This window comes from Tenrec ecaudatus, chromosome 3 (assembly GCF_050624435.1).
Source record: "Tenrec ecaudatus isolate mTenEca1 chromosome 3, mTenEca1.hap1, whole genome shotgun sequence".
Classification (NCBI taxonomy): domain Eukaryota; kingdom Metazoa; phylum Chordata; class Mammalia; order Afrosoricida; family Tenrecidae; genus Tenrec; species Tenrec ecaudatus.
In genome coordinates, this window is record NC_134532.1 from 202,950,000 (window position 1) to 202,963,529 (window position 13,530).

At 41.6% G+C, this 13,530-nt stretch overlaps 1 protein-coding gene across 3 annotated transcripts in view; it reads left to right on the forward strand.

Moving 5' to 3' along the window:
• The window catches only part of KCNIP4 (potassium voltage-gated channel interacting protein 4), a 279,632-nt gene that overhangs the window by 128,131 nt on the left and 137,971 nt on the right, over positions 1-13,530 (forward strand). Inside the window, exon 2 of one of the 3 annotated variants that reach the window (XM_075545017.1) lies at positions 3,178-3,196. The exons of the other annotated variants lie outside the window; for them this stretch is intronic. Within the exon in view, the coding sequence (XP_075401132.1) occupies positions 3,178-3,196 (19 nt within the window). The remainder of the gene's footprint in view (positions 1-3,177; positions 3,197-13,530) is intronic. 3 annotated transcript variants of the gene reach the window in all.

A 13,530-nucleotide genomic window follows, 5' to 3' on the forward strand; every position in this document is an offset into this window, starting at 1 on the left:
AGATGAGAGACAATGAGTGAATCCAGGGAAATGCAGCAGGGAACCCACTCTTTCTGAATACATGATATATTCTCATTAGTGAACTAAATGCTGAGAGTTATTCCAAAGCCTGTGATGATGATCCTCATTACTCATTCAAATTCACTCATCATTCAGAAATCTGAGATGATAGAGCTTCCAGACTGAATGGGAAGAGGATTTTATTTTGGTGTCAGGAATTTATTGAAAACCATTCATTTTTACTACTAGACAGAAGCAAGTAACGATACTTTAAAATGACACATAGTAGGAAATGTCAGCACCTGACAGACACGCTCATATAGTTATTATGCTCTTGACCACACTTAGGTAAACCACAGTGGCTCTCGGTGAATTTTGTGATCCGTGTGAAATAGCTTCGACCCCTATTCAGATTCATTTAAGAGCCCCAGCACAGTGGTCTTCAATGGTTTAACGATTCCTGCCAATTCCAGCTACTTCACATGTGAACACCTGAAATAGTGTCTCTGTCTGACCTCACATAAACTGGACAGGAAACTCCTCCTCTTTTTGATTCCACAACTAATGTTTGCTCAGACAATTGGAAGCTCTAGTTGACTTTCTTGAATATCTTTATAGGATTCCATCATACCTTGAGCATTTAATTTTCCACCAACTCTCTGACTCCATGAGGCCTGTCCTCTGGAACGTGACCATCCTCTAAAGTCATGTGTGGGTAGGCAAGAAGGTAAGGATGAAGATGCAAATGGAGGGACCCACACACAGATAGAACTTTCCTGAAAAGTAATATTAATGCGTAATCTAATGAGATTATATTACAAACAGCTTTGCATAAAATGTGTTCAAAAACTGGTGAGAGTGATCTCTGTGCCCTTTCTACCACTGGCTTCAGAGAAACACTCACACTGACACAGAATTCCTGGGTAGTGCTGACCAAAAGGTTGGAATGTTAAAGTCCACTCAAAGGCACCTAGGAAGAAAGACCTGGTGATCTACCACTGAAACTATCAGCATCTAAAATGTCTGTGAAACTCACTTCATCTCTGACATACATGAGGCCAACTTTGAGTTGGAACTTCACTCAAGAGCAACCGTTTGTTGTTGTTGTTGCTTATCTAACACAGCTTTCTTGACTCCTGAAAACTGAAATTACTGAACAGCAACAAAAGCAGAAAAGACCTAAAAGAACAACTTTTATTTTTTCAAGAAATAAGGCTAGGAGAAAGATAATCATGAACAAAATTATAAATGTTTCTGTTTGAACATTTAAACTCTTTTGCTGTAATTCAAAGATCTCAAAATAAGCATTTCCCACCTTCCTTGGATTGTGCATCATATACATCAAAATGATTCTCAAGTGGAAGACTTAATCCAACCTTGACACATCTTTGGGTTTTTAGCCACTGCTCTTTCTCATCCCATTGCCCTGACAGTGGAGTTTCTCTAACTGGCTTTCATTCCCTTTGTTGCAAAGTGTAATTATGAATACCGCAATCATTAACCTTGGGCCCAGCATCTCTGCATAGATGGTACAAGGAGCACTTCACAATAACTAGCCCGGGTTCTAAAGTCAGCATGCATTGCTTTCTTTTTCATTCTTCTTTGTTTTGTTTTTGGTTTTTCCTTTGTCTACTGTTTTTCTCCTCTTCTTCCTTTGCTCACCTCTTCTTTCAATTTCCTATCCATTTGTTACTTTATGCCTTCATTGCCTCCCACCTCCCATTCTGGTTTCTCCTTCTTCATTTCTTCCTCCCATCAATTTTCCAATTATTTTCTTTTCTCTTTTAGAATCTCATCTTCTTTCTTCCCTCTTTCACATTTTCCACAATTTCCCTTTAATCTATTCCATTTTCTCTTCCTCCCTACCCACCTTTTTCTATTTCTTCTTCTTCATTTCTTTTTCTGACTCTCTCCTTCTCCCTCTCCTTCCCTCCCTCCCTCCCTGCTTCCCTCATTAGTCCCATTTATGTCAAGTCTAAATGTACTCAAATCCCCTTTATGTATTCCTGATTTTAAAATTTGTTCAGTAAATTATAATTGACATCTCTGATGAATCTAACAGGTGGGGTCTTTTAATTTTCATTTTACTCTAGTCATGTGTACCAGGCTAAAATATAGCAAGAATAAACTAAAGTAGGTCAACAGCACCCTGCCTTACAGATGTCAGCAATCTGAATCAGCTTAACAAACCAACTACTCTTGATTTCCTGAATACCAATTATCTCAAAGGTCTTAATAACAACAACAAAAAATAATTTCCCTGGATTAGTTGGGATATTCATTTTTAATGGAAGCTGTTTTTTTCTTTTTTTACATTTTATTATGGACTCATACAACTCTTATCACAATCCATACATATACATACATCAATTGTATAAAGCACATCCATACATTCCCTACCCCAATCATTCTCAAGGCATTTGCTCTCCACTTAAGCCCCTTGCATCAGCTCCTCTTTTTTTCCCCTCCCTCCCTTTCCCCCCTCCCTCATGTGCCCTTGGTAATTTATACCTCGTTATTTTGTCATATCTTGCCCTATCCAGAGTCTCCCTTCCCCCCTTCTCTGCTGTCCCTCTCCCAGGGAAGAGGTCACATGTGGATCCTTGTAATCAGTTCCCCCTTTCCAACCCACTCACCCTCCACTCTCCCAGCATCGTCCCTCACACCCTTGGTCCTGAAGGTATCATCCACCCTGGATTCCCTGTACCTCCAGCCCTCATATGTACCAGTGTACAGCCTCTGTCCTATCCAGCCCTGCAAGGTAGAATTCGGATCATGGTAGTTGGGAGGAGGAAGCATCCAGGATCTGGGGGAAAGCTGTGTTCTTCATCGGTACTACCTCACACCCTAATTAACCCATCTCCTCTCCTAAACGCCTCTATGAGGGGATCTCCATTGGCCGACACTTGGGCCTTGGGTCTCCACTCTGTACTTCCCCCTTCATTTAATATGGTATATATACACATATACATATACACATATATACACATACATACACACACTTATATCGTTGTTTTGTTTTTTTTTTTTGCATGATGCCTTATACCTGGTCCCTTGGCACCTCGTGATCGCACTGGCCGGTGTGCTTCTTCCATGTGGGCTTTTTTGCTTCTGAGCTTGATGGCCGCTTGTTCACCTTCAAGCCTTTAAGACCCCAGACACTATCTCTTTTGATAGCCGGGCACCATCAGCTTTCTTCACCACATTTGCTTGTGCACCCATTTGTCTTCAGGGATCCTATCATGGAGGTGTGCAGTCAATGATATGATTTTTTGTTCTTTGATGCCTGGCAACTTATCCCTTTGGGACCACTCGATCAAACAGGCTGGTGTGTTCTTCCATGTGGACTTTGTTGCTTCTGAGCTAGATGGCCGCTTGTTTATCTTCAAGCCTTTAAGACCCCAGTCACTATCTCTTTTGATAGCCGGGCACCATCAGCTTTCTTCACCACATTTACTTGTTCACCCACTATGGCTCCAGCCATTGTGTCGGGAGAGTGAGCATCATAGAGTTCCAATTTAATAAAAGAAGGTATTCATGTATTGAGGGAGTGTTTGCGTAGAGGCCCAAGGTCCTTCCGCCACCTTAATACTTGACCTATAAATATAGACACATAGATCTATTTCCCCATCCTCCTACATATATTTGCATGTATATGTCTTTGTCTAGACCTCCATGAATGCCCTTTGACTCCTAGCTCTTTCCTCCATCTCCCTTGACTTTCCTCCTGCCCTACTACCATGCTTCATCGCCACCTGGGCTAGAGTATACCTCTTCTCTAAGCAACCTTACCCTTGATCATTTCCCACCAGGCCTGCCACTCCCCCTTCTCTACCATTTGGGGTCCCATGTTTTTCCCTTGTCCCTGGGTTTGTTAACACCACTTCCTTACCCCCCCCTAACCCCCACCCCAAGTCCCCCCGGAACTGTCGGTCCCATTGTTTTTCCTCCAGATAGTTCATCCAGCCTGTCCTATTCAGACAGACCTGTGGAGTCACTAACATGCAGGAAAACAAGACAGAGGAAAACAAAGCAACAGTATACAACCAGACAACAAAACAACAAAAACAAACCACTGACAAAGAACAGAACAAAACAGTTCACAAAAGAAAAGCTTGTAGTTAGTTCAGGGATTGTTTGCTGGCCCTTAGGAGCGTTTTCCAGTCCAGTCTGTTGGGGCACCACGCCCTGGCCCCAAAGTCCACTTTCAGCATTCCCTGGGGACCTTGCCACTCCATTCCCTTGCTGTTCCGCTGCACTCCCCCAGTGATTTGCCTCGGTGTGGTGGGATCAGGTCAGGTGCAATTCCCACACTGTGTCTCTGGTGCTGTCCCCTGTATCGCCCTTAGTCACTGAGGGGCATCATGTCTCATAGTAGGGCCAGCCATGTTGTTCTCTCTGTGGACTGGCTGCTCTACTCAGGAACATCATCATCACGGCCTGGTGGGCCAGGCTGTACTCCACTCTCTCCTCCTGCCCCTTCGTCAGCTCCCGTGTGCTCTGATCAGATATGTCCATCTCCCGGAGCTGCAGAGTCAATGTCGTCCTTTGGAACAAATTCTTTTCGGGGGAGGGGCAGGAATCCACTTAATTTATGGTGCTGGGGCCAGCCTCCCAGACCTCTCCACTGGTTCCCTCCTCTACGCCGGGATATTGCATTCACACCTTGCAACACTGGGTTGAAGTCTGGTCCCACTTTCCCTGTGGAGATATAAACAATACCCTCCCCTTGGGTGGATTAATGCCCCATGACCCCACTACCCTTTTCTTCCTTGTATTCATCCTTTTGTTTTCCTTTCCCCACCTCCTCCACCATTGTCTACCATGTACATCCCTGGTTTTGGTCTGGTCTCTAATGGAAGCTGTTTTAAAAACACTTTGTATTTTGCTTTAAAAGAGAAACCATCAACATCTTAAATCAGTCATACAATATGGCCAGGAAATTCTACCAGGAAAGATTCTAATGATCTCTCATGTTTTCCATAATACCACACCTAATTTAACTATGTAGAGTGCTAAAATAAATGTGGGATGAGAGAAAGGAAAGATAAACCTGGAAGATATAAAGGGGAAACGTCTTTCTTACCTCATTAAAAAATCCAAACACCTGGCTCTCAGATTCATGAATGAAGGGCTTTTAATTTATACTGCTGGGCCTCAAACTCAAGTATATGTCTTCACAGAACTATGATTGGAGAAGAGATTTCTCATTTCATTTTTTTGCATTAAAAGTAGTCATTTATTGATCCATGTATGACAGCTGTTAACCTTAAACATTTTTCATTCTATAGTTCTCCATTTACAGATTTTCATTGTTCCTCCTCCCCCTGCCCACTCCCACACAAATGGAGATCTTGAGACTTTATTTGCTTCCTTCCTCACATTAAAAGAAAAAGGAAAAAGGAATCCTTGAAGTACCAGGATGCCTGTTTCATCCAATGAAGCAACTATGGACTTCCGAGGTTCAAATAGAGTTCAGAAAACTGACCACATGGTTTCCAAGAGGTGTTTAAATTTGGTAGAACACCTTTTTTCCCACTTGGATAAAGACTTCAAGAGCCTGGCCATTTGTTTTTCTGGCAACAAGACCACTTTTCAGTGGTCACCAAAGGCTATCAGTATCATTAGAGGTTTCTTTTTTTTTGGGGGGGGGTTCTTCTTTTTAAAATCATTTTATTGGGGGCTCTTACAGCTCTTATAATCCATACATGCATCCATTTTGTCAAGCACATTTGTCCATTTGTTGCCATCATCATTCTTGGAGATTTCTCGTTTCTTACAAGCCCTCAGGTGATGCTGATGTGGCTGTTCTGGTGACCACAGTCTGGTATGGGTCCATTGTAGAGGTCAACAGCTTTGGTGCCATTCAGAGTAGGGCTGATTCCTTCTTCATTTTGGAAGCTCTTAGGTAAACTGTCTGTCCTTGTTTGTAAAATGGAGATTATAATAAATACCTTATATGGTTATTTGGGAAGTAGAAATGATGCATATGGATTTCAACAAAAGAAATGATCATGGTGTGGCCCAAGTTGTCTCAGTTTTGTGTCTCATCACAAAAGCACAGCCATGGTTGGCCTACACATTTCCTAGGCAATGTTTTGAACCTGGATTGAGATAATTGCGTATCAGAAAGAATGTCAGTATCAAAAACACATAAGGTATTATCTAGAGGTCTACAGTCTTGAATGTGAATGCACAGTGGAATGATCTGTTGTTGTCACTGAAGGTCTAATGTCTTACTCCAGCCATGATATTAAGACTATTTTTTTAAGGAGCCAGTTTTTAAAAAATCATTTTACTGGGGGATCATACAACTCTTATCACAACCTATATATCCATCCATTGTGTCAACCACATGTATACATTTGTTGCCATTATCATTCTCAGAACATTTGCTTTCTACTTGAGCCCTTGGTATCAGCTCCTCATTTTTCCCCTCCCTCCCTCCCTCCCTCCCTCATGAATCCTTGATAATTTATAAATTATTATTTTGTCATGCCTTAAACTGTCCAATGTCTCCCTTCATCCACTTTTCTGTTGTTAGTCCCCCAGGGAGGGGGTTATATGTAGATCATTGTGATAAGTTCCAACTTTCTCCCCCACCTTCCCCTTACCCTCTTGGTATCTCTAATCTTATTATTGGTCCCTAGTGGGGGGTATCTGTCCTGGATTCCCTGTGTTTCCAGCTCTGATCTGTACTAGTGCACATCCTTTGGTCTAGCTGGATTTGTAAGTTAGAATTGGGACCATGACAGTGGGGGAGAGGAAGCAAGAAAGAACTAGAGGAAAGCTGTATGTTTCATCAGTGCTATATTGTACCCTGCCTGGCTCATCTCCTCCCAAGATCCTTCTGTATGGGATGTCCAGTTGCCTACAGAGGGGCTTTGGCTTGGGTATCCATTCTGCACTCCCCCTCATTCACAATGATATGATTTTTTTTATTATTTGATGCCTGATCCCTAATCCTATCGACACAGGCTGGTGTGCTTCTTCTATGTGGGCTTTGTTGCTTCTCAGCTAGATGGCTGCTTGTTTATCTTCAAGCCTTTAAGATTCCAGATGCTATATCTGCCAGGCACCATCAGCTTTCTTCACCACATTTTATTATGCACCTGCTTTGTCTTTAGTGATTGTGTCAGGAAGGTGAGCATCATAGAATGCCAGTTTAATAGAATAAAGTGTTCTTGCATTGAGGGAGTACTTGAGTAGAGACCCAATGCCCATCTGCCACCTTAATACTAAACCTATAAATATATGCACATAGATCTATTTCCTCATCATCATCTATAAATACATTTACATATGCACATGACTGTATTTAATCCTCCATAAATGGCCTTTGCCTCTACTTTCAGCTTGCCCTGCTATCATGTTTGGCCTTCATTTGGGTTTCAGTAATTTCTCTCAATTACAGTGCCCTTGATCAAGCCCTACCAGGCCAAGGAGTCAGCTCTTACATAGTCTTATATTCCATGCCTGTTGACTTGAGTGGCTCATCCTCCACGCTGTGTTAAAACAATTCCTGTTGCTACTAATAGGATATTCATTGGCAGAAGTAGACCACCAAACCTTTTCCCTAGTCTTTCTTTTTCTGGAAACTGCTGAAATCTGTCCATTATGAGTTCCCCTACTAGTATTTGAAATAGTAATGGCATAACTTCCAGCATCACAACAATACATAAGTCACCATAATACAATAGACTAAGAGATGGCTAATGATGGAATCACATAAGTAGTTTTGAAAGTTATTTTTGATTCAAAGGAGAAACTCTCCATCAATATCTTTTTTTCTTTTAATAAATCATTTTATTGGGGGATCTTGAAGTTCTTGTAACAATCCATACATCAGTTGTATCAAGCACATTTTGTACATATGTTGCCATCATCAATTCCAAGACATTTTCTTTCTGCTTGAGCCCTTGATATCAGTTCCTCTTTTTTACCCTTCCTCTCTCCCTCATACCCCCACCATCGTGAACCTTTGATAATTTATAAATTATTTTTATTTTCATATGTGTGTGTGTGTGTGTAAAATGAGAGGGGAATAGAACTATGTACTTATATCTATATGTTATGAACTAAGGTTGCAGGTGGACATTGAGCCTTGAGTCAAGTACTCCCTTGTCACAAGAGCATTCTGTTCTAACAATCAGGCATTCTGTGATGCTCACTTTCCCAACAGGATCACTGAAAACAAAATGAGTGTATAAGCAAATGTGGTGAAGAAAGCTGATGGTGTCCGGCCATCAACATCTTAAAGCCAACACTGTTGTCAGTGTAGTTGCACAGGACCAAGAATAAGTACCTGGTTAGTTTCTAGACTTGCTGATTCTGACGCCTTGTTCTGAGATCAAATTGGGGATTAGGCTTTATGAAGAGCTCCAGGTGACTATAACATACAGCAAAAATTGAGATCCATTGAAGTAAATGTGTAGGATCCTAGTTGTAAGGTGTCTCTTGTCACCAATAGAATTGTCCAAATTGCGCTGAGTCCTAGAATCCCAAATACTTTATTGGAACCTCATAGGTCCATGGTGGGGAAGGGCAGGATGCTGGAAGGATGGGGAGTAAAAGGTCTTACCTCTGAGGATTCGGATCCAGTTGTCTGGGAGGGTGATCTGTAATCTTTTGTTGTTGTTTTTTTCTTTTTTTGAGCTTCTTTTATTTACTTAATTTTCATTTCACACTATAGATGGCTAATAGAAAGCTACATTTGAAAGTAAGAGACTGTTTGTTAGTCTGGGTACATTAGAGAAACAAATCCATAAACACTCATATGTATAAGAGAGGGTTTTATATAAAAGGTAAGAGTACATCAAGAAAACATCCCAACCCAGTGCTGCCCAAGCCCACAAATCCAACATTAGTCCATATGTCCGACACCAATCCACAAAGTCCCCCGCCATCTCACAAAACACATGCAATTATGCTGACTGCAGGAGGAAAGCCAAATCAGTGAGCTTCTAAGCATCTTAGCACTGGCAGCGGTCTCCAAATGGCTGCTCCATCACCCAGGGCTACTATGGGTAAGTCCATGTAGCTTCTCTGCAGGGATGTCTCACAGGAAGTGAGCCTTGCCAGCTGAAGCAGGAAACTAGCTAAGGCAGCTGCACCCAGGTCCGACCATCAGTAAGCAAGAGGCCTGAGAACTAGAAAGGTGAGGCTCACCAAGTCATTTATCCCTCAGCCCTTCAATTAACGCCACATGTGTGTATTGTCCAGGTTGGCACAATAAACTTTAACTATCTCACAGACCTTAAAGGTCATGCATGAGTCTTCCTTTTCACAATTTGCATTGGTGTATTCTTTATATTCCAATGTAACTTCATTGAAATGTTAGCTGGGAATTTTAAAGCATTCAGGTGTTAATACGGTGATGCTTCTTCATCCTTTTGTCATATTCATTCATCATGAGCAACTTCTGCTTCTCATTGTTAAGGAACTAGTAGTTAAGAATAGAGTTTGGATGCCTAACTTCTCCCTCCTTGGTATCCTACTTCCTTCTCTTTCATTACTTTGAATTACAATAGGCCAATGTACCCATTTTATTAAATCATGTGTCCAAGACAACACTTTAATATTAATAGCATTAGAGAAAACCAAATCCCCTCCCATGGAGATGATTCCAATTTATACTGTTTCCAAGACTGTATATCTGTAAGGGAGAAGACAGCCTCATCTTCTGACTGATAATAGCTTTAGGTAGAGATGTAAAAAGATTCCAAGTGTTAGGTTTGTACCATATAGGAAATTATCACAACATGCATGCATTGTCACAGATCTTCCCAGGGTCAACAATTCAGGCATGCATTCTCTGGGGTTTCTGCTTAGGATCCCACAAGACCACAATCAAGATGTCAAGAAGGCTACATATTTTCTGCATCTGGAGTTGTCTTGGTTTGTGTTCTCTGGTGGGGGGGGGGAGAGAAAGATAGATATGTATATATGTGTATATACATATATACAGAGAGATTCATTTCAAGGGTATGGCTTAAGCAATGGTGAAGCTGGTAGACATAAAGCCCATGTTGTAGGTGACAGACCAGAGCCTTATGTTCCAAGATCTGTAGATTAGGTGGCAGACTTGAGGCTTTTGCAGGCTCCTATGTCAAGATCTCTAGGTCTGGTATGGTGCAGTGATGAAAAAAGGTTGCCCTCACTAAATAACTGTATCCTGTATGATTTCTAATCCTGCATTGTAATCTGCTACTTTTGTAGTAAACCCCATATGGTGTATGTTTGCAAGTACTCTGTGGCCATTTCAATGAGTTATAAACCCCAGCAAAGTAGAGAGTGACATAGGAGGGCAGGTTGTGTCATAATTGGTAAGGAAGGTGGGAGGATGGAAGCACGTCTGAGTTCCAACCATAGGACTCAGTGTAGAGTTGTACATCTTGATCCTCTTCTCCACTTTGGAAGATAGAGGAGATCAGCGGCCACTCTGACATCATTCTTACAGGCTACAATGTGAAGCATCCAGGGGCAACAGAGTCAGCTCTGGATGAACATCCGTTTAAATTTTGGAGGTAAATCAAGCCAACAAGGAACTCCTCTTTCAACTGATTGGTTGACCCCCTCACATCACATCATGGGAAAGGATTACATTGTATGGCATTGCATTCCATTGTACTGTACTGCATTAAGAAACAACCACCGGTCTAAACTACTGCCAAATTACTGAAAATCACAGTCTAGCTAAAGGGGACACATAAAATTATCCACCCAATTACCTTTTCCCAGCTCATAGGGTCTTCAAAATAATCCATTTGCTTGTGCTATGATTGATAGTCCTGTTTTCTTGCTGCTGGTCAGGGCAGAGCCTCTCAGTTCTGAAATGGCAATCATAGTTTCCTGCCCCAGGGTTTTCTCCTGTGTCCTCTCAAAACAATAAGGCAGCTTCTTTCTTAAAAGTCAACAAGGTAGAGTGTCCTGTCCCAGCCTTCTAAGATGGATCCGTAAAAGCTTGAGAATAACATTCATCTTTTTGCTACAAAACATAACCTAGTCTCAGGAATGATAGGCTACCATGCATGATACTGTTCGATGGCTAATCACAAGGTTTTCAGTGGCTGATTCCTCATACGTTGATGTCCTATTCCTTCTTCATAGTTTGTTCATAGTCTGAAAGCTCTGCTGAAGCTTGTTGGCTTTAAGTGACTGTTCAGGTATTTGGAATGACAAAACACCCTGTCTCCCAGAAACAAGCAAGTCACCACGTATGACAAGTCGACAGACAAGTGAACTGTGTGGATCATACCACACTATTATAACACTGAGAATAATGGAAATTCCAGACGACAAAGCTGTGCTCAAGTGGAAGCTGGACATGGTTCTGAAGCAGTTGGGTAAACAGAACTAGAAAATAGTGCATGCTTTGAAATCAAGATGGGTGTACATCAGGGTTGTCTCCTCTCCCTACTGCACTCAATGTCAATGCTGAGCAAACAATCAAAGGTTGTCTCTAACCTTAAGATTAAAGAAAGGGGAGGTAGTTACATAATCTCGTGTCAACTTGAGGCTATTAAGAGTGAAGGGATGGAGTCTAGCCTGTCAATCAGGTCACAGCTTGATACCTCCTTGTGTGCGTGGCCTTCTCATGAGCATTCTGCAAATTCCTCTTTCTCCCTGGAGCTCAGCCACATTCTCCCTGCTTCACATTTCCTATTGATAAGCCGCATGGAGCCACACTGAAGCTAGCCAGAGCCTGGAGGTGCTTCCACTGCCATTGGAGCCACAACACCCACCAGACTGATCTTCCTGTATTCAGCATCATTGCATGTGCTGTGTGAGGCTAAAGAGGAATTTGTGGATTAATGTGAGCCATGTGGGCTAATATCAAATTTGTGTACTTGACCTGGGCTGGGATATTTTCTCAATATGCAATTGCTCTTTCATTTAAAGTTCTCTCTTATACATATATGAGTATCTCTGTATTTGTGTCTCTAGTCAACCCAGACTTACACAGAAGGCGTATTAACTACCGGGGCTATGCAGGTGACACACCTGTTTGCTGAAAATGAGGATTTGAAGTGTTTACCTACATTGTGGGTCAAAATTCAATATAAAGAAAACCAAAATTTTAACCACTGAACCAATGAGTAATCATTATAAACAAAAAAAAGCTTGATGTTAGCAAAAATTTCTTCTTTCTTGTATCCACAAGGAAGGTTCATGGAAGCAACAGTCAAGAGATCAAATGTTATATCACATCTATTGCACAAAATCTCTTTTAAGTGCTGAAAAACAGCAGTGATACTTTGAGGGCTAAGTTGCACCTGAACAAAGTCATAGTAGTTTCAATTGCTTCATATACAAGTTAAAGTTGGACATTGAATAAGAAAGACCGAAGAAGAATCAAGGAATTTGAATTATAGCTCTGGCAAAAAATATTTAAAGTGCCATGGTATTCCAAAAGAGAAAAATAAGTCTGTCTTGGGTGGGGGGGTGAGGGGGAATCTGTCTTGGAAGAAGTACAGCCAGAATGCTCTAGAAGCAAGGATGCTGAGACTCCATCTCAAGGACTTTGGAAATATTATCAGGCAAGACCAGTCCCTGGAGAAGGACCTCAGGCTTGGTAAAGGAGAAAGGTGTCAAAACAGAGGGGCCCTTGAGAAGATGCATCGGCACAGTGGCTGCGACAATGGACTCAAACCAAAGAACAATCATGAAGACGGTGTGTTTCTTTGCTGTGCACAGTGTGACTGTGAGTTGGAACTGACTCAATGGTATCTAACAACAACAATAATCTAAGGAATAATATATAAACATTTCCTTCATCTATCAATTCAAAGCAGGAGAGCGTTCGCTACCACTCAAAGGGAAGTGATTTGAAAGAGCATGGTTTTGGGGGTCGCTGTAACATGTGTTCATGAAGTGGTAGCAACTGAGTCTGGTTCCAAACTGTGTTTGATTGAAATGCAGTTAATCCTTCCTTCAATATGCCTGAAGTCTAGACACATCCTTAATTATTTTTCAAAAGTATCAAGCATTTCATTCATGTATGTACAAGATATGACAGTTTGGCCAAAGGAACCAAATGTCTGATGGGAGTGGAGTTCTGGTCTGCTCAAAGTTTTAAGAACTTGTACACTTAGCCCTTTAAAATATAGGGGATGGGAACTGAACACAAAATGAGCAGTCTCTACCTGACTGAGAAAATACATTTACATACAAAGCAGTGCATTCCATCTTAAGGTGGGGAACAAGACAGGGAGAGTTTAGCACCCCCCTGGGAAAGAGTTGAATATGGTGGGTATATTAGAGAAATGCATTACTAATTGTGTCAAGCCAATTCTTTTTCTGCCCTTTATGTTTTGTCACAAGCCCGCAGACCTCTTCTTGAGGCTTTCCCCGACTGATTGTGTGACCTTCAGTAAAGCGCTTCACCGGGCAGCTTCTGTCTCCTGTCAACAAATTAAGGAATAAGCTCTTCCCTTCCAATCATAAAGGGAAGTGGTGATAATGGGTTTGGCTCAGCTCTTGCAAGACTCAGATAAAAGATCTTCCTTAAGTGCAAAGTATTACGGAAGC